Source organism: Pagrus major, chromosome 13 (genome assembly GCF_040436345.1).
Source record: "Pagrus major chromosome 13, Pma_NU_1.0".
In the NCBI taxonomy this organism is placed as follows: domain Eukaryota; kingdom Metazoa; phylum Chordata; class Actinopteri; order Spariformes; family Sparidae; genus Pagrus; species Pagrus major.
In genome coordinates this window covers 8,883,328-8,903,997 of record NC_133227.1, presented here as the reverse complement: position 1 = coordinate 8,903,997, position 20,670 = coordinate 8,883,328, and the positions used below count along the sequence as shown (strand labels likewise).

Here is a 20,670-nt window from a genome sequence, read left to right as displayed (position 1 = left end):
GAGGTGCTCAGATCTTGTACCTAAAGTAAAAATACTTGTTATGTTGATATGTTTTCAACTGTGTACGATTGTTTGTTTGTTTGTTTGTTCGAGGGTTGGTTGGTTTGTCAGCAGAATTACACAAAAATTACTGACAAATTTTCCATGAAACTTGGATGGAGGAAGGGTCACAGCCCAGAATAGACCCCTTTCATTTTTTGTGCAGGTCCGGATAAAGGAACAGATCCAGAAAATGTTCTCACTTTCTTTAACATTGAGAGATGAAGGGTTTTGCGACATTTTCAGTCATTTCTCAGGGAATGTACAAAATCAGGCGTATTTAGGCGGCTGAGTGAGGACAATTTGATGTGGATCCTTGATCTGGTGAGCTTAGATTTTTGTTGAGCAGTTATAGGTGGTTTAAGATTTAGAGTGATACTGGGCTACTGAGTTTGATATTGGATTATGCTTGAATTAAAGGGGACTGTTGGGCCTTGGCAGAGGTATGCTACTTTTTGAACAGGTTTGATAAAAGACTGATAAAGAACAGATACCGCAGGTAAGGCTGAAGTTTCTTGGGTGGGAAATAGTGAGTTGATTTGGGACTTGAACTGCCTTAACTAAGGACTCAACTCCACTTGACTTGACTTGCCCAAGAGAAAAGTGATTGATGATTGAGAATTGGACTAATTGACCCGATTCACACGTCTGGACAGGAATTATCACTTTGAATTTAAGAAAAGTGCACTATGTTGTTTTGTGGAAGAAATTTTAATCTGAAGGGAAAGACCCTAACCCTTCATTGACTTTTTTTTATGCCTAAATAAACAAACTCTCTTTGTTTTCATGACTGAATAAACAAAAGAAATAACTGAACTTAAAGGACAACACAGCTTAAGACTGTTTTACTTTGTTCACATTTGGCGGACCCTGCCAACTTTCTAGCTTCAAACAGTGTTCTGGGACCTTATTTTCCTCTGAGAACAGCTTGTTTATTCTGTTATGGAAAATATATAAACAAATATTAGTTTGTATTATTACCTCATTAAAATTGTAAATATTACAATTCTTTGAGTTTCTTCTCCAAAACTTCACAGTGCCCCTTTAAGACTAATTGACGTGAGTCAGCAAGGGTTGATATCTGATGTAAAAATAGGCTAAATATAAGATTGTACGTGTAGCCTGCTGTGTGTACAGTACCTGACCAGCTCTTGAAGTAGACTGTCAGGCACACAGGGCACAGAAAATGGAAGGAACCAGAACCAGCGGGGGCCCAAAGCTAACATCTGTTTAGGGGTTAAGTCGCCATATCTGAGGACACTCCATGGACCCCACTGTGCCATGCCTCGTCCTCATACTGTCAACTCCTGCAGCACCCCGCCACCTAGTGGACAAAACATAGCACAACAACATCGAATCCCATCATGCTTTGCCGTGCCCGCCGACCCAAGAGCTACCGATGCTAGGCTAACTGTCGTTAGCTACCGGGAGCGGACATGTTGTACCGACCCTTCCTTCAATAAACGTCGCTGTAAGCGGGGAAACGGGAGTTGAGGGGGAGGCTCGGAGCGCTGGGCAATCATGGATGCCGTTAACGCCTTCAACCACGAGGTAAGCCGCCTACAGGGCTCGCTGAGACCCTGAAGTCACCGAGTGTGGCGGTGCTGGTCATGGTGCTGTGATGCACTGAAGCTAGCCGAGCAGGACCGACCAGCGGGCCTAGTTAGCTGGACCTGTCCATCTTAACCTGGCCGAGGGCTAACTGAGTTAGCGTTTGTGGTATAATTTAGCTAACTACACCTGCAGCGCGAGTAATGTTGCTGGAACAAATACTAGGATATTATGCTAGTTAGCAAGCTAAAATAACGACACCCAGTCCACATTGGATTAAAGTAACCTTGCATAAAGTTCGTAGAGTAACGTTAATATTAGCTTGTGGGAGCATGGGCAGTGGTGTTTGCAACACTGCTACTTGCAAACACAGCGAGCAAACACACTGCCCTATTGTTGTTGTCAAGCGCACAAACAAAACGTCCACTTCGGATTCAATGATGTGCTCAGCCTGTTTGTTAAAGATGTCAAGCCAAGTTACTGTAAGGCCTGAGGACTGATGCTTGGTACTGTAGAAGTCCGGTAAAACACAGGTCAAGTCATTCACCGGTGGTTTTGGTTCTTCTCGTTTCTGCTAATGGTCCTTTTAACCCTTGAAAGTCATAGTTGCCAGGGCTGAGCTCGCTGTGGCAAACACAAACCTGTAATATCATCATGATCAGACAGTCCTGAGACTTGTTTATTGCTCCAAAACATTTCCAGCCCAAGATAGTTTCTGATGGTTAGTGGAAAAATACCTCACCGTTTCAGTAGCAGTTTCTGTCTGACATAGAAACAGAGAAAGTAGCTGTTGTTTATGAATGCAAATCCTTGTTAGACATGACAAATATGTCAGTGCATGCTGTTTGTATATCCCTGTAAAAAGAGCAAACATGCACTGATGTATAAGTTAGTTTTTCTCAGAGAATGGGCCATTTTATACACCTCTAAATAAGCAAAGCAATGATTTATTCTAGTTTATTTTTGATTTCTTTGCTGTAACAAGGTTTGTCATTTTGTTTCACATGAGTAATGCTGCTGTGTGGTGACCTCTTGGATCCTCACCTCAAAACAGTTCAAATGTATTATTGTCCTCAGACGAGAGGAGGGACTTCTGCACGTGTGAAGGCATTTATAACAAATGGAAACTGAAAGAGATAATCAATAGAAACAGAAGATTTCATGCATTCATTGTTTTAACAGGACAGTGCATTGTAATACTAAAGCTTTCGGCATCATGTCTCTGTCAGAGGATGATGAGCTATCACACATGATACAGAGGCAGTGAAAAGTTCACAGACCCACTCCAACAATCACAGCGTCACAATTCAGATCATCATTAGTAGCAACCAATCAAAAATCAGTAATCCAATTAACAAATCACATGCTATCATGATAAGCCTATTAAGACTGGAGTATTTATTGCTTAAAGCTTCAGATATCAGGTTTTATTCTGCTGCTTGTTTCTACTAAAACTAAGAATTTGTCCTGTACAGGTGTCTTTGTCGTGTGGGAAGACATGAGGCTTTTAAAATCAAAAACAGTGCTATAGAAGTCTGAATCTGAAACTCCTCAAACACTATTCTTTCTCATTTTATCTTCTTCCTCTCTGATGAATCTCCACATCTCACTCCTCTGTTATCTACTCTGTCTCTAGCTGTTCTCATTGATGGACTCCAAGCCCCCAATATCTCGGGCGAAGATGATCTCCATCACCAAATCGGCCATCAAAGCTATGAAAGTAAGAATGAGTTTGAGAGATACTTGTATATCTATTTGAGCAACATTCTCTGTATTTTTCAATGATAAACCTTATTTTATTAACTTATATCTAAATGAAAACATGCTCACTTGCCTCTCTCTTCCTCAGCTCTACAAACATGTTGTCCAGATTGTGGAAAAGTTTATCAAAAAGGTGAGACAAACCTGTCGGAATTCATTCATCACATAGTTTCTCTTCTGCAAACAAGAACAAACTCAAATCTGTTTTCTCCTTCTGCGTTCCCCTTCTCTCCTTTCTACAGTGTAAGCCTGAGTACAAGGTAGCAGGCCTGTATGTGGTGGATTCCATCGTCAGGCAGTCCAGACACCAGTTTGGAGCGGACAAGGATGTGTTTGGCCCAAGGTTCACCAAAAACATCACAGGAACTTTTGAAAACCTCTGCCTTTGCCCAGTAGAGGACAGGGTAAGAACGTAAAGTTCACTGTGAGGAATTTTAGTTGGAAAACTCTTGATTCTATTGTTGTAGTTACAAATAGTACAAAACTGGGGGTTGAAGGACTTTGACAACTTCTGCTTCACCAGTTTCCTTGCTTTCTTATATTCCTTTGTAGAGTAAGATTGTGCGGGTGTTGAACCTGTGGCAGAAGAATGGGGTGTTTAAGATTGAGGTTATTCAGCCTCTCCTGGACATGGCAGCTGGCTCTAGCAGTGCTGCTGCACCCTACACAGGCGCAGATGAGCCAGGTAATTTGTCAAAATGTTTTTGTGTGTGTTTTTTTTTTTAAACAAGTTCATTCAATCTTGAAAACAATGTGCATTTGCTTGGTGGAGAAATTTGTAATATTACTGCTTGACTTATTCTGAGTGATGCTGACATTCGAAGGCATGTGTGTGCTGCTTAGGCCTGTCACGTGAGCTACTTTTTGGTAGTGATGATATATTGTCCATAAATAATTGCAATAAACAAGATTATTGTCATTAAGACCATTTTATGCCATTGATATAAGGATAGCATATCAGCATAATAATGCAAGTATCGCCTTTTAAAAGTGCAATTAAACAAACATGCATGTTAACACAACAATGTGTACAAGAAGTCAATAATGTGATTATCCTGACTGGTCTAAACCTGATCACACACCTGTTCACGCTCTGTCTCTCCTCTCAGGTTCTTCCCCACCTCCAGCCAAAGAGCCAGTTACTGCGGTAACGGTAAACTCTGCCACCACAACAACCGCTGCTCAGCTGCAAAACTCTGATGCCTTTGCTGCTGTGGCACAGCTCTTCCAGTCCTCGCAGGGTCAGCAGGTGAGTGTGTGTGTGTGCTAGTGCAGGCTTGCATTAGCTTTGTTGTATTAGTTCAATTATCATTGCTTTCACATCTCTGACCTTCACAAAAAACTCTTCTTGTACTCACTGTCACTGCCATTTTTAGCTTCAACAGATGCTCCAGAACTTTCAGCAGCAGCCCGTGAAGCCCGACACCAACACTCAGCCTCCTGTCCATAACATTCAAACACAGGGCCAAAACATCACAACTGGACTGGGCATGGTCGCCCCGCAACCTCCCCTACCCACCCAGCAGATGACAGCCTTTGATAAGGTGGCAATGTGTTTTTGTGTTTTAATAAGCCATCTGCAGCTAAATGTACTCTTAATAACACTTTTTAGCGCAGTGCTTTGAGTACAAGTAAAATAAGGCTGTACAAGTTCTTCTTTGTTTGTCTGTGCTTTGTGAACTTTTTTATTTGAATTACCTTCCTCTTTCTTAGAAATTGCTGGATCGCTTTGACTATGACGACGAACCGGAAACCGGAGAAGAAGCAAAGAAGGATGACATCTCATCACACCCGTCCTTGTAAGCCCTATATTTTTTACAAACTACAGGAGATCTGCAATGCCAAGAAGTAGAAAGCTCTAATTGATTTTTAAAAATGAACTTAAAGCTGTGAAGCTGATGGTGTATTTTGTTGTTATCGTCACAGTATGCAGCAGCCTCCAGCCTTCCCACAGCACATGGAGCACTTTAAACCGCAGATGATTAACATGTTGCAAGACCCCTCACAACAGGTAATAAGTACAAACGTTTTTAATTGAAAGATGACTTGTCTTTCCTGACATTTCAAACTCTCTAATTCTTGGTCTTTGTTTTTTTTCCCGCCATTTTTACTTTAAAATATTAAACTATCAAATATAAGCTAACACTTAAACTGTGTTATAAATACAGGGGTACGTAATGCATGTAGCACTATTTTATACACTACAGTATTCCCTTTTTATTGCAGCCAACCCCCCTTTTTAATATTTGTGAAAAACCCTGTTGTACATGCACAATATTTATCCCAGCATTCTTTCTCAGGTTCCTCTCCCTCCTAATGGCCAGCCCCAGGTCTATGGTTTTCCACCAGGACAAAGCTTCCCAGTTATGATGCCTCCTATGGGGCATGTTTTACCAGGACAGCCCCTCCCTGGTTCTACTGGGCCTCCAGGCTTTCCAGGGGTACATCCTCCCCACATTGCCGCCCAGCAGCAACAGGTAGACTGAGGAATAGTGCACAGGATATTTAAAAACTAAGAAGCTAATTTCAGCTTTTAAATTTAAATCTCAAGCCAGAAATTCGGAAAAACAGCTTATAGGCTTAAAGTTTTATGTTTAGTTAAAGTGGTAGATTAAGAAGTAGTTCATCAGATTATAATCATGTCTTGTCCATTCCATATCAGGATTTGTCAGTGGATATGGACCATTCAGCTACAAGGGATGGCAGACATGGTCAACGATCAAACTCAGGCTCCAGGTAAACATCTGAAATAGGATGCGATGTGTCACATCGTCTCAGCAGTGTAAATTTGTTCTTTAACATGCATTTAATTTTATGCTAATAAACTCCTCCGTGTTTAATTATGAACATATCATGACTTGCAATATTTTTTATTTTTCTTCAGATCTCCAAAGCGGAGGAGGTCACGGTCTAATTCCCGTACACGGCGATCCAGGCACAGGCGATCCCGCTCGCGCTCCAGAGACCGACGTCACCATTCCCCACGCTCTCGCTCGCTGGAGCGCAGGGAGAGGGAGAAAGAGCGAGAGCGACGGCAGAAAGGCCTTCCGCCACCCAAGAGCGAGACACTAAGCAGTGAGTCATAATCTATTTTTGTCAATATTTATTCAGGCAGATAGACATGACCCTGAAATGTTGGATGAGGTGCGTTGTGTTTAATAGTTTCAAAAAAATCTTTGGATGACAGCACTGTGTTTTCTGACAATAATTTCCCTCACTTTGATTCCAAGTATTGGATATATTTTTTGCATGTCTAAGTTCTTGTTCACAACACCTTTTATTTCTCCTTTTCAGTTTGCAGTACAACTCTCTGGGTGGGTCAGCTGGACAAGAGAACACAGCAGCAAGATGTTGCCTGTTTACTGGAGGAGTTTGGCCAGATAGAGTCAATCAATGTAAGTGCACTCAAATAGATCAGTTACATTGATCAACATCTTGTGTTTGTAATTTTTCATTTATTCATCTAAAAATTGAAAAAACAATTTTTTTGTGTGTGTTTTGATTACCTTTTAATGCAAGTTATTGTAAAGCCTCTGCTTTTTGTCGAGTTCTGATATTTAGGTTAACTAAATACTGATTAACCCCTACTGCTGTAGTGCAATCATCACCTGACTAAATGAAAATCGCAATCTTTTTTTGCTCACCTCTGTTTGTCCTCCTCTCTTGTTAAGATGATCCCTCCACGTGGCTGTGCCTACATTGTCATGATACATAGGCAAGATGCCTTCAGGGCTCTACAGAAGCTTAGTAGAGGATCTCACAAAGTTAACCAGAAAGCCATCAAGGTGAGCAAAGCATTACTAAACAAAAAATGCAAATCAAATCAGAGAGAAACTGAGAATTTTATAATTAGTGTATAAATATTATTTTCTTGCCAGATTGCTTGGGCTTTGAATAAGGGCATAAAGGCTGAGTTTAAACAGTACTGGGATGTGGAGCTGGGTGTCACCTACATACCTTGGTCTAAAATCAGAGAGGCTCAGTTGGAGGAGCTAAAAGAAGGAGGAATACTGGATGTAGACACCTTATCACCAGGTAAAAACTCTGACACATTAGGAAATAATACAAACACATAACAAAATGCTGTGTGTATTATAGTATGCGGACCAGTCTGAATCATGTCCGTCTTTCCAGAGTGGAGTGGAGTGAGGAATACTCTTGACCTCCCGGAAGAGCTCACCCATAACGGCCGTTCAGAGCCACAGCAGCCTGAGGAGACACAGGTATTACCTGTGGCTGCTGCAGCTGCTCCACTTGCACAGGTAAGCAACAGCACAATGTTCATCTATTGCAGGTAAATTAATGTTGAGGTACCATTTAAAATAATATGACATGCTGGTGTGTCACCTGGTGACATAAGATGATTTTGTTTGATGAAGTTACTTAACTATTGTGTTTCTCCAGTGCGTCACTGGGAAGAATAACAAATAACCTTCTCATTTGAGATCTCCAGTAAATCCCTGTAAATGTTCTCAGGTTCCTCAAATGCAGCAGCCCATGGTTGGTGTGGGCTCTCTCCAGCCTCCTGTCTTTCCTGGTCCCATAGGCATGCCTCCGCCTTCCTTCCCCCCAGGCGTCCCCCCTCCTCCTTTCATCAGACCTGGCTTCAATCCCATGCAGATGCCTCCAGGTAGCACCTCCTACAGCTGCCATCAAACCACCTCTCATTGGCTTTCATTCAGTTTCTCGCTCTGACACTGTGTCCATTGAACAATGTTTATCAGTAATGTACACACAAATTAAGGACGATTTCAGGTCTGTAGATCAGTTTATTTGGTTGAAATGATGATACATTTCCATTTAGTAACTTAATCATTGCGCAGTTATAGTGACTGTCATCCTACATCATCAGGTTTTCATGGACCCTCATCTGGAAAACAAATTCCTGCGACACTATTCTGCTCCTCCTCCTGTTTATCTGTGTTCTCTGCTGTCAAAGAGCTCCTGAAGAAATGATTGTCAAGAGTAGTGATGAAAAGTCAGAATACGGAAAATAGAGCTGTCATGTTTTGCTAACTTTTTAAGTAAGAAACTGAGAAAAATCATAGGCTAGAACGCAAGCACAACAGCTTTTCACTCTCTGATTGATTGTAGAGAATCCCCTCAACTTAGGTTGTCCTATGCTTGGTCGTCTTTGCTGTTAGACCTCAACAAACCGCATCAGTGACCTTCCAGTTGTCAACAGAATTGGCTTTAACTGAATCAAACTGGCGTGAAAGCACACTCATTCTCACCCCTCTTCTCCCAGGTTTTCCTCCTCCAGGTGCCATGCCTTTAGGTCCCCCACCTCCTGCCAAAGGTGGAGTGGACGACCCGCCTCTGGACCCAGCAGGTCTGGGCAACAGGACAAATGATGAGGTCATGGAGGGTCACAACATCTTCAACAACCAGATGGGACCTATGGGTCAGTCTGTCTTTTTTTCTACAGACCTTTCACCAGGTGTTTCTCTTTCTGCCCTACCCATTGTGTTTATGTTGGGGGTTTGTTGAGTTTGGCCATTACAACTGGTTGCAATTTTACAATTAAATACAGTATAGTGCTTTAACAGTGACTCGATTGGTTGATGGGCAGAAATGTAATTGATGACTAGTTTGATTATGATGAATTTGTATTAATATGGTACCAGGCATTTGTTAGTTAGTGTCTCTCAAATGGTAGGATTTGTTGTAAATTGAATATTTTGGTTCTTCTAGAAAGTTGAATTAAAATAAAAACTTTATTTTGTATTTGTTTCCCCAACAGGTAACCAGGTAGGTGTACCTCCAGGTTCCCTCCCAGGTGGACCTCCAGGAAACCTCCAACCCCCTTCCGGTGGTCTACTTGGTGCACGGCCTGGTTTAATCCCACTTCAGCGTCCCCCGGTTCCCCCACCACACATGCAGCGTTTCCCTCCACCCCACGGGCCACGACCCCCTCACCCCAACATGCCTCCCATGCCCCCTCAGATGATGCCCAGAGGGCCACACCCTCAAATGATGCACCATGACCCTCCTCCACCCAAAGGAGGCTTTGGGATGCTCCCTCCCCACAATATGAGGGCTCCTTTCCCTCCGCATGGACATGGCCCCCCTCCTCAAGGTCCTCCTCCTCCTTTTATCAGACCAGGGGGTCCTCCTCGTGGCCTGGAGGGGCCAGAAGAAATGGATGGCAGATCTTTCAGAGGAGACCGGCCTGGATTCAGGGACCGAGAGCCAGAGAGGGACAGAGACTGGGATCGAGACAGGGATAGAGAGAGGGACCGAGGCTTTGGAGGCGGAAGGCGTCCATTTGGTGAGGGAGGGAGGGGTGGGAGTGGTGATAAAATAGATGGGAGGGACAGGCTCGGAGGCTGGCACGAAGATGGAGGCGAACACCGGGGAGGAGGATGGGAGAGAGACAGAGATCGGGATCGTGATCGGGATAGAGACCGTGATCGGGACAGAGACCGCGATCGGGACAGAGATAGACGCGACTGGAGGGACAGGCGAAGTGGCCAGGACAGCGACAGGGAACGAGGGAGGGGTGACGACGGGGACCGGGAACGAGGGAGGGGTGACGACGGCGAGAGGGAACGAGGGAGGGGTGACGACGGTGAGAGGGAGCGAGGGCGGGGGGAGGGAGGAGAAAGAGGAAGGGGAGAAGGAGGGAGTCGAGAAAGAGGAAGAGGAGCTGAAGGAAAAGAAGGGGACAGGCCAAGGCGGTCAGAACGGCGAGAGAGGACCACACGGTGGGACAGAGATGATCGACTGGCTGAGCTGGAAAACATGGACAGATTTCGGACCTCTGACAGCACAGAAAAACCTTGTGTGACTCCTGCGGCCACTGCAGAAAGCAGTGAAGAACCAGTTGTGGAAACTTCTCAAAAGAAGGCAGAATCAGAACCTTTAGCTCCGCCCTCAGAGGTAACTACTGCTGCAGTGGAGGCAATGCCGCCCTCTGAGCCCTTACCTTCAGCTCAAAGTGAGCCCACAGAAACAAAAGAGGAAGCAGCGTCGTAGACTGGCTCACTTCTCTTGCAGCCAGAAACTGCTGCGAACCACTGAAAGATTTTTTAAAAAGGTTGTTAACCAGGCTCAATTCCTGGCAGATGAATAAGTAACTCGTCACAGTTTGTCAGCTGATAATTCACAGTTTCTGGGCAGTAACACATTTCTTGAAAACAAATATCTCCCACACATGTGAAAATGGTTGTTTTCAGACTTCATGTTCAAATTTGGCTTTACTTCAGTCTCTCAAAACACATCACCACTTTAAAATCTGTTTGGGAAAATGGTTTCAGTTAAGTATTGACTGTCTACTCACTGTGAGTTGCAAGAATGAAAGGAGTGTTTGCATGTTGACTAAGCTCTGTTCATCTGAGGTTAATTTGAGTTAGTTTTTTGCTTTTAATCAAGGTGGTCTCCGGATATAGAAAAAAAAGAATTTTCTTCATTACACAAACCAGTTTTTTACTTCATGGCCATGTGATAACAGGCACTCCTCAACCAAGTAAATGTGTTCATTTTAAAACATTGGTTTTAATTTGCCAAAATGTCATGTCAAACACTGAATAATAGAGGCGCCATTTATTTTTCTTTGTGTTTTCATCTCATTTTGTGTTTCATGTTGTCTCCTCATTGCAATATTGCAGCCAGTAAGGCACAGCTCTGAAAGGACTATGGTGGCCTTATAATCCAATCAAGTTACTTGCAGGTGTTTGAATTAAAAAGGGCATGTTATTTTTGTTTTGTTTTTTATTTTTTTAAAAAGTACAAATTAGTTAAGGCATCCTTCTGGATGTTGGGGTAACTTAGACTAAGAATTAGGCCTGGTACTTTGCTCACACAGACGGCCAAGCTTTCTTTTTACTTATGACCTCACTTCTTAGCTTTTGAACCACAGTTAATTTCAGGCAGAATACAGATGAGTCCTCATTCTACCAGCCACTCGCTGCAGTAACTGATGGATCTGTGACATGCACATGTACTGGTTAATACCCTAAATTCACTCTCAATACAAGGTTTAAGTTTTTAAAAAATGTATACCAGTATTACCAAGACTCTTACATTGGACTGGACATGGGACTGAGTCTTACTTGGTGTTGTTACTGACAGCTGGAACTGAACCCAATTCCTTGTGAAAAAAGTAACACTCCTCAATCCACTCATTCTAATATTATTTAGCTAATCAAGAAGGCTTCATTTGTTTAATCATACTGTACTTATTCAGATGTCACTTTATAGAAAAGTTGTTAAGAAAAGAAGAAAATCTTTTCTCTGTGTGTGCATAATCATTTTGTTAAGTTACAAAAATATTGGACAAACAATTGTAGGGGCTCAAAACCAAGGACTTAAGCTATAACTGTGGCATTATCACATTTCTTTTGTTTCATTAGCATTGTGAATGATGTGCCAAGAGGCATTTTGCATAAGAAACTTCCACATCATGTGCATAAAAATTCACAAAAGAAAGGGTACGTCTCCGTGTATCATGGTATGTCTCCCTAGGAATATTTAGGACATTAATGAATTTGGTGTTAAATAAGTTGGCTTTGTTTCTGAAGTTTGAGTGATATATACAGAGATAGTGGTAAGCCAACATACGGATGAGTATATCCATTAGCAAAGACATGACCAACAGCTGTTGAAAAACTGCTGGAAAAAAATGATATTTTTCTTGGCAAAATGGATTTTTATCTTGGTTTCTGTTAAATCTTTCGACAGTCAGTTTTTCAAAACTAACATCTATGTCATGAAAATTAATTGACATCCTTGCCTAAATACATATTTTTTTAGTTAAATAAATAAAATGGAAACTTAAGTAGATCCAAGAGAGGAATATCCATCACAAGTTTATTTCAAAACTATTGTACTGCAAAGAAAGAATTCAGGCGCCGGCTTGGATTTTTGAGAATTTTGTAAACAAGTCGATGGGTAGACTCGATCAGATTTATGTTTACGTTGGGGGTTTCTTTTTGCTGCGTGTATGGTAGGAAGAGGGCAATCTCTGGGATCGGGCAAATGAGTTTGCCTCACGCAAGTCAGTCAAGCTCTGATTTATATTAGTTTTGGCCACATGAAAACGCAAAACATAACCCTGTAACTGAATTCATTTTTGTTTTTGTCTATGATAAACTCAGCTTTCAAACTTAGTGTCTTTTTCACTGACGACGTACTGTATCTGACTTTTTAACAATTGCAGCCCAGATTCTGCAAGTCCACTTCACAGAGAGGCACTGAGGGCAAAACTAAAGTGATGAAATGAAGAGTGTTGCTTGGGACACACTGCTGTAAATATGCTTGTATCACTGACGATTCAAAGATGTAATGGTAATTGTTGTTTATGATCTGTGATTCGTTTATCTGAGAGAAACAAATTGACTTGGAAGGAACAACAAAGGCCCTTTGCTTTAACGTTTTTTTAACTCCTCATGGTTTGAAAGTTGACAGATGTTTCTATGATTTGTTAAAAATACAAAAGACATGGACATAAAATCTTCAATATTTCAGCCAGAGGAAATTGTTTTTAATAAACTATTTTTGTACCAAATCATTTTCCTTGTTCAACTGATATTAAATGCTTAACCCATGCTGCTAACTGGTAGTCAGATGTTAAACGATAAAGATATTCAAAATCATCTGGCACACATTGCATGTAATGATGTAGTGGTCTGTTTAAATGCCACAGTGGTAACAGTGATTTCCGAGTAATTTAACTAATGCTCAAAGGCCCTTTACCTTCTATGGTGAATAGTAAAACAAGTAAGATGTTTAATTATTTGTCAAGTGTCGACAACAAAGAGCCAGTGGAACAGCAGACTTAGCAGCGCACAGTTTTTCCCTCAAATGTTCTTTATATGAAAGACCAGTCATTCAAATTAACTCTGTCCTAGTGCTATAGTAATCAGCATATAGTTTTCTTCATGCTGCTTAACCACTGACTGAAAGAGGCCTATTGACAGCACTGTCTCTCCAGCTTAGTAACTTTATATGCAACATGGATGAATATAGGTTAAATCATGGGTCGTGCAGGGACATGTAACATCGTGATAAAGGAATTCTAGATTTGTTTTTTCTTTTTATTGCAAATTAGGATACTGATTGATAGTACTGATGTAAACAAGGCAAGCAAAATAAAGCAATACATTTCATAATAATTTTCTATTACAACTTAAGGCCTTCTTTCTTATTTATAGAAATATTCTAATCGTGGTGAATATCAGCTTTTATGGGGGCTCAAACTGTTTTATTTGACATATCGATCGGAGTTGGTCACCTGCTTAATGGGCTGCTTTCCAACGTAACGGTCCGTGACCAATCAGATTGTGTCCGTTTGGTTGTATTTGACTCTGATTGGCTGCCTGTATTATACGCCCGCCCACCATGCACTGACGTAGGTTGGTTTTCTAACAAGAGCAAGGACGTCAGAAACTTGAGCGGTTTTGAAACCACAGCAAAGAAGATGGTGCAGAAAGCAGTGTGTGTGCTGAAAGGAGCCGGGGAGACCACCGGGGTCGTGCATTTTGAGCAGGAGGTAAGGCGTGCTACTTTGCTTTTACAGAAAGAAATATCTATTCAAACGAAACTACCCGGAGGTTTGACATGCTTCCTCATGGGAGTCTTAGCGCTCAGATGCTAAGCAGGCTAGCTAAGTTCTCCGTGCCTGAGCCAGTGACTGTAAGACAAGTTAGATCGGTTTGCAAGCAGCGACTTAGCCAGCTAGCTAGCTAACGCTACATATCACAGTTGAATGACAATGCTTCGAACAGATTTGAAAACCCCTGCTGATTTTTTTTACATAGGTTACCTGACGGGGGGGGGCACATTTATTCAATGCTAATTGTTTGCACGTTGCAAAACACCTATTAACGTGAAGTGCGCACATAGTCAGTAACCACTAATTGTCGCTTTTCATTCAAAGTAGGCTGCTCGAGTGACTTGTCTAGTTAGCTAACTTATCTAATACTACAGACAACAAACAGTGGCCTGTCATTAAACTCATAACCTTTGTACGTTCATGGCCATTTGTTAATGATCTCGTGTGTGTGTGTGTGTGTGTGTGTGTGTGTGTGTGTGTGTGTGTGTGTGTGTGTGGTAGAAACGCCTGTTGCATAAGTTCTGTGTTTGTATTGTCTGTTTCTATCAATGCAAAAATTTCCACACTAATGTGGTTAGCTGATCCTCACCACGTCAGGGAGCACTTCTGCTTGTAGCTGTCTTACTGAACACCAAGTTGCAGTCTAAAGCTGCATCATTAATGGTAGCATTTAAAACGAGCAAACCCATATATTTTTGCTGAGTCACTGCTCCCCTCCTTCTTGTTGCCTTTCTCTCCAAATATTTAGCCTTGTTGACAAGGGCGTAGCAATATTGAGCAATCACGTGTCATAGAGGATGAGAATAAGCACCATTTGACCACCTAAAGACAATGGCAGGTATATTTTGTCCAGTAACATGGGATATAGAGTTAGTGGTTATCCTAATTGATGGACATGTATGTGTTTACAGTCCAAGATATCAGTCTTACAGGCATGATGCTGCAGTTTTGGGCCAAATATCATGAAACTATACTACCCTTTAAAGCAGAAACTTTGTATATTATGTGACTGTTGCCCAGCTGTCACCTTTTAAACCTCAACAATTCACAGTAAAAAAGTCCAACATGAAATTAAACTGCATTTCTCTGTCTTCTACAGCCCGTGTTCTCCTTTCAGGAAAGAAAAACAAACAAACCAAAGGAAGTGTATGTTTTACATTACAGTAATTGACAAAGTAGAGTTCCTGTATAGGTCTACGCAGATGGAGATCTTAATTTGATACAGCTAATTAAATCTTGCAGAAGCATTATTTTCGATCACAGAGCAGCCTGATACACAACACAAGACTAACAACAACCAACAACAACCTGCCTTTCAGATAAAGTCCCCATCTTATCTAACTTAAACATGAACACACGCTTTGTCCTCCACCTTAGCTTGTTGAACAAGCGCCCAGTGCTAATGTCAGTTTGCAGGCTAGATAGCTAATTAGCTGCTCAGCTGCTACACATTAAACAGCATGTAACAATATGTGTTTTCGGTTGCACTTAAAGGAGAGTAACATTTTCAAAGAAGTGGCTTTGATTTGTCAAAATGTAATGAGGTTACAAAATAGATAAAGAATTCATTTTGTCATGATGTGAAATGTTCCTCTAGGGAGACCGTTCTTTCTTTTTCAAAAGGAGGTCAGTGACAGCACCCAGTGCATGACTGGGACTGTTGTGTTGCCTAGCAGGTTGAAGCAAAGGTGGATGTTGTTGATATAATAACCTAATCCAGGTCTTCTCAAGGATTTAAAAGTAGCCTTTCAATGTTTTGGATTTGTTAAATTTATTCTGCGAGTGAAATCTATAGGAGATCAACGAGAGGAAGTCAAATTATTAAATACCTAAAGTCATAATTCGTCATATTTATTTTTGCATTTTAATACCATTTGTAGTAGACATGTCTTTATAATTTTAGTTATTTTCATCAAGTACAAATGTCCTTCAAATTTTTGATTTATATTTTGTTTGGGGTAATTAACAAGATTGCCCAGGGAGGAAATGGTCCCTGTTTTGTTTATTTTAGCTTCATGTCCTTGTATCCAGCTGGTTTTGACAGCTCTTTAGTGTCCTGATAAATCGTGTTCTCTTGATCTTTTAGAGTGAGTCAGCCCCTGTGACGCTCAAAGGAGAAATCTCGGGACTTACTCCTGGTGAGCATGGTTTCCATGTCCATGCATTTGGAGACAATACAAATGGTGAGTTTCTATCAGGTTTCTGATACTGGATGACTTGCAAATTAATGCATTGCCTGGTTTCAGCTTCCCGACAACCAGACTGAATCTGAAATGTTTCATGATATAAATGCTTTGCTTTTTAAATTATTTTGTATTTCTTTTTCCCAGGGTGCATCAGTGCAGGCCCTCACTTCAATCCCCACAATAAGAATCATGCCGGTCCTACTGATGCAGAGAGGTGAGTACGGTCTGAGTGAAGAGTATGTATGAGCCATTTCAAGTTTGAGCAAATTATTGTCTGTTAATCCTCATTTTAACAGTTGATGTAAACGGTTAACATTTATCAGAATACATAGCCTCATTGATTCAGTGATCAGCTCTTATTTGATCAATAACTTAATGAAATAAGAAGTCCTGTTCTTGTGTAAGTGTTTGTATAGTAGGGAGAGACCAAAGGAAATTGGCATTCATTGTATGTGAAGTTGCAACGATTTATGTTTGTTTGAATAGATAAGTCATATTTACTGCGGTTCAGAAACAACTCACCAAAGTTTGCATAGTTTTGCATGTGGTAAGTAGTTAGATCATGTGTCTGATAACACATTTTAAGTCACAGATAAATTGTTGGAAGGGAAAACTAGCATCGATTTGCTTTCTGTTGGTGCAAAATGTGTTTTTTATTCTTTGGAGGGGAGCAAATGAAGCTTCATGCAACGCTTTTTTCCCTTTTTATTAGATAGCAACCGTTGAGAGACAGGGACGCAACATCCAGCAAAGGTCCATGACAAGAATAACCCGGTTATAAATTGTTGTTGAAACACTGATTGTGAATAATTATTGCCACTCTGTGATAAGAGAGTTTAATAAATCACCATCTGTAATAAAAAACTTCAGTGGTGAGTTCAGAGACGATACTTAATTTCCTAACAACTTAACTATGACCTGAAAATAGATTAATACACAAAGAATATTGGATATCAGTTTGAAGTATGTTTAAAAAAGAAATGTAAAAAAAGGAAGCACAGGTGGAAGTAATGATGGCAGTATATCATGCAGATGTGACAATAAGCCAGTGTGCTAACATCCTGACCCTGCTTCTGGAACAATGAAATGATTTTTAGCTGCAACAAAGGGCTTTATTATGTTGATTGCACCTTTTTAGAAAGTATTTATTGGATTGGAAATAATGATTGGGTCTTACGCAGGAAGGTTTTCTGATCTAATACTTAGATCAGAGCTATCAGTTGAGAACTCATTAGTGTATGTTAAAATATCAGCCTTGTTCAATGTGACTAACGTGATAATAGGAGCAAGTCAAAAGTATATTGCCAGTTGTCTGTTTTTAATATGGGTTCAATGCAAGTAAATGTTGTTGTTTTTTTAATTCATGTAATTAGGCATGTTGGAGACCTGGGGAACGTGACTGCAGGAGCAGATAATGTTGCCAAGATAGACATCACGGACAAGATGCTCACTCTCAATGGGCCCTTCTCCATCATTGGCAGAACCATGGTGGTAAGGAAAAGTCATTTTCCATTTAATTTCCTATGAGCACAGTTTGTGAGACTAGCCTCAAGGTAACTTGTTCATGTTGGCTTTATGAGAGAGATCCCAGTTGGGGCTCATATTGGACGAACAAAAACCTGCAGGATATTGTGCCGCACTGACTGGAATTGAGCATAGGCTATAAACAGATAATCTTTCTGACAGTGCTCTCTGTCCTGTGTTTTAGATCCACGAGAAGGCAGACGACCTGGGAAAAGGAGGCAACGAGGAGAGTCTAAAGACAGGCAATGCTGGTGGACGTCTGGCCTGTGGAGTCATTGGCATCTGCCAATAAAGATAACATGGAGCACTGAAAACGTCTTTTCCCCTGAGCACTTAATAAGACCAACCTAGCTACTTGATGTGTCAGTTTGTCCTTTTCACTTCTCTGGCATTTTACTGACTAGTCAAGAGAGTAGATGAGCCATGTCTGACCCTGTCCGTTCTTCATGACAATTGTATGTATGGGTTTATATGTCTGCTGTTTAGTTTTGGTCCCAAAGAATTGGTAACGCACAATTAAAATAAACGGATGTATACAATTTGAAAAGCTAACCAATAAATTGTAAGTTCATCTGATCATGTGTGAGTATTCTGACTTATTTTGACATGTTTATTAACACAGGTGTAACCAATAACATTAACAGATGTTTAGTATAGTCTAGGGTTGCTAGTTCCAGGGTCCTGCTGTACTCCTTCAATGACATGGCTTATTTATGCACCTTAAATTGGTAGAGCCATCGTTAGTATTACTAGTTACACCTGTAGGCTTATTGGTTTGGTTGTCTCTGCAAAAGGTAGGTTGCTGACTACATTATGCAACATGTCATTAGTAACTGTATTGGAATATGTTATTAAAGTAATCCTCCCAACCCTCCCCAGGATATAATTAGAAGAATGTTCTACTCATAATATAAAGTCAGTGGGTCTCATTCATGAAACGTGAGCAGAACGAATTTGTGTGTAAACTGTTCGCAGACGGAAATTTACGTGCATCTCGCATTCATCAATATTTTAGTAGCTCCGATCTTTTCGTAGCTACTAACAAAATCTACACATGCTGCTGACCACGCGTAGTGCTTGTGTAAATTTAAGAATGCACATAAATAATGCTTGTCACTATTGGAAATTACAATTTAAATTCATATTGCGCTCTGTTATGTACACAATACGCAGATGCCTTTGAAACACGTGATATAGCCTAAACATATGATAAAAATATAACACATTTAGTTAAAGTAGTTGGCAATTGGCAGGTTTAAGATCCAGATTAGGTTCATGATTGTGAATTATCCATATAAATCGACTCAATAGATTACACGTTCTTTCTACATGTTGAATGATGATAATAAAAATATAGGCTCCAGTGGAGGCATGTCGCTGTCTCCACAGGTCTAATTCCTGACAGAGAGGTCTCCCCAGTTATCCCCGCGATGCGCTCGTCTGCAGGTGATAGCTGCGACTGTGAGCCTCCTCCTCCTGTGGCTGATATATTTCTTTTGTGTGAGGTTATGCGTTTCTTTGCCTCCAGTTTCATGTCAAACCATTTACGCTTCACCTCGGACATGGTTCTTTGGACTACAGAGACAATATTGACGGCATCTGTCACCTCCCTCCAGGCCTTCGCTTTGCCTGTCCCTGTCACACCACTGCTAACAGATGAAAATACTTTTTTTTTTCTTAATTCCACTTCACCCAAAAGTATTTCTATCTCCGCTTCCGCAAAGTTCTTTTTTCTTTCTCTCCCTTTCTTCGTTTGCGCCATGACTGACAGGTCGACTGGATGCATCTACACCTCCTTATATGGTGGTCATTGGCAATTCATGGGCGGGGATGTATGCTAATAGCTGATTACCGGGAGCGCGCTGTCACTTTACGATGGATTGGCATTCACGATCATACACACGTGTTTACGATCAGATCTGAGTTTCCCGCGGTGTTCATGAATCCGGAGTAGGTTTTTAGTAGCGTAGGCTTTTATGTGCAAATCTACGCACAAATTTACTAACGTTTCATGAATGAGACCCAGTGTGTCTACATATTATAAAAAGTAAGTGATGAAATAGAATAAAATCTAAAAAAAATTCAGATATCAATAATCTGGTATAGGTGCCCCACCAGCTTGAATCGACATGACACCTCTGCAGTTTCTGCTCGAATAAATTTACGGTGATAAGGTGATCTAAAGTCCAAGTGTGATCTCTGTTGATTAGTTGTGAAAAAACATTGACTGTATATAATATGGGTGGAGCTTTAGGGTCTTAAAAAAATAAAGCCAATGCACAAGTGTCTTAAACCTGTATTCTTTCTAATGGCCAGCAGGAGGTGATTGATGGTGAGTTTATGGCCTCAATAGCTGGTTTTGTGTCTTCTTCAATACAGCATGATGTTCATTGTGTAAATTTTAGTCCCATTTAAAACGATAGCGTCAGACAAGTCACTATCACAGCATGTCCTAAGGTTCTCAGTCAGATCCAATCAGGATGGCCTCTCTAGCTCCACCCTCTAGTCCAAATAAGATCACTCCAAAAACCAATATGACAACAGCCATGGTGCCAAAAGGCTTCAAAACAGTAGTCCACAAACCAGTGGGTGATGTGTATATATATTTGTAGACAAAAAATAAAAATAATCAAATTCTATCAATTCTACAGGTTCATTGATTCACATTCATCCACAACTTTAACAGCAGAAGCATCTGATCTGGTTCATTCGTATCCTTCTGGATTCACATTTAACTGATAACTTGTTTGATGACATTCGTTTCAACACTTTTTTCTTCAGCACAATATGAAGCTTGAAATGCTGGTTTAGCTCAGGATGATATTCTAAAATTGAGAATTGTTCAATTCAGTGCACAACACTTGTAGTCAAGATCAGAGCTCATACTAGTTTCAGCATTCAGGAAGTGAAAGTCAGACAGCCGTTGCCACTGAGGCGAAATGGCGCAGACAGGAGTTCAGCCGGGCCGAGAAACAATTTCTTGTTCGATCTGTTTGGATCTACTGAAGGATCCGGTGACTACTCCGTGTGGACACAGCTACTGCATGTATTAAA

At 41.0% G+C, this 20,670-nt stretch overlaps 2 protein-coding genes across 2 annotated transcripts; both read left to right on the top strand.

The window, feature by feature from the left end:
- Positions 1 to 1,440: 1,440 nt before the first annotated feature.
- scaf4a (SR-related CTD-associated factor 4a) lies at positions 1,441 to 12,862 on the top strand. The gene is made up of 19 exons (XM_073478837.1): positions 1,441 to 1,590; positions 3,227 to 3,310; positions 3,440 to 3,484; positions 3,594 to 3,755; positions 3,904 to 4,036; positions 4,461 to 4,600; positions 4,728 to 4,895; positions 5,065 to 5,150; positions 5,278 to 5,362; positions 5,652 to 5,828; positions 6,014 to 6,087; positions 6,236 to 6,426; positions 6,646 to 6,746; positions 7,023 to 7,136; positions 7,230 to 7,386; positions 7,486 to 7,613; positions 7,828 to 7,981; positions 8,600 to 8,755; positions 9,095 to 12,862. Exons 1-19 carry the CDS (start codon positions 1,561 to 1,563, stop codon positions 10,327 to 10,329), a joined length of 3,420 nt encoding a protein of 1,139 aa, XP_073334938.1. The 5' UTR covers positions 1,441 to 1,560; the 3' UTR covers positions 10,330 to 12,862.
- Positions 12,863 to 13,733: 871 nt separating this feature from the next.
- On the top strand, positions 13,734 to 18,192 carry sod1 (superoxide dismutase 1, soluble). The gene is made up of 5 exons (XM_073478852.1): positions 13,734 to 13,843; positions 15,993 to 16,089; positions 16,237 to 16,306; positions 17,466 to 17,583; positions 17,801 to 18,192. The coding sequence occupies exons 1-5, from the start codon at positions 13,772 to 13,774 to the stop codon at positions 17,906 to 17,908; spliced, it is 465 nt and encodes a 154-aa protein (XP_073334953.1). The 5' UTR covers positions 13,734 to 13,771; the 3' UTR covers positions 17,909 to 18,192.
- The last annotated feature ends 2,478 nt before the right edge of the window (positions 18,193 to 20,670 follow it).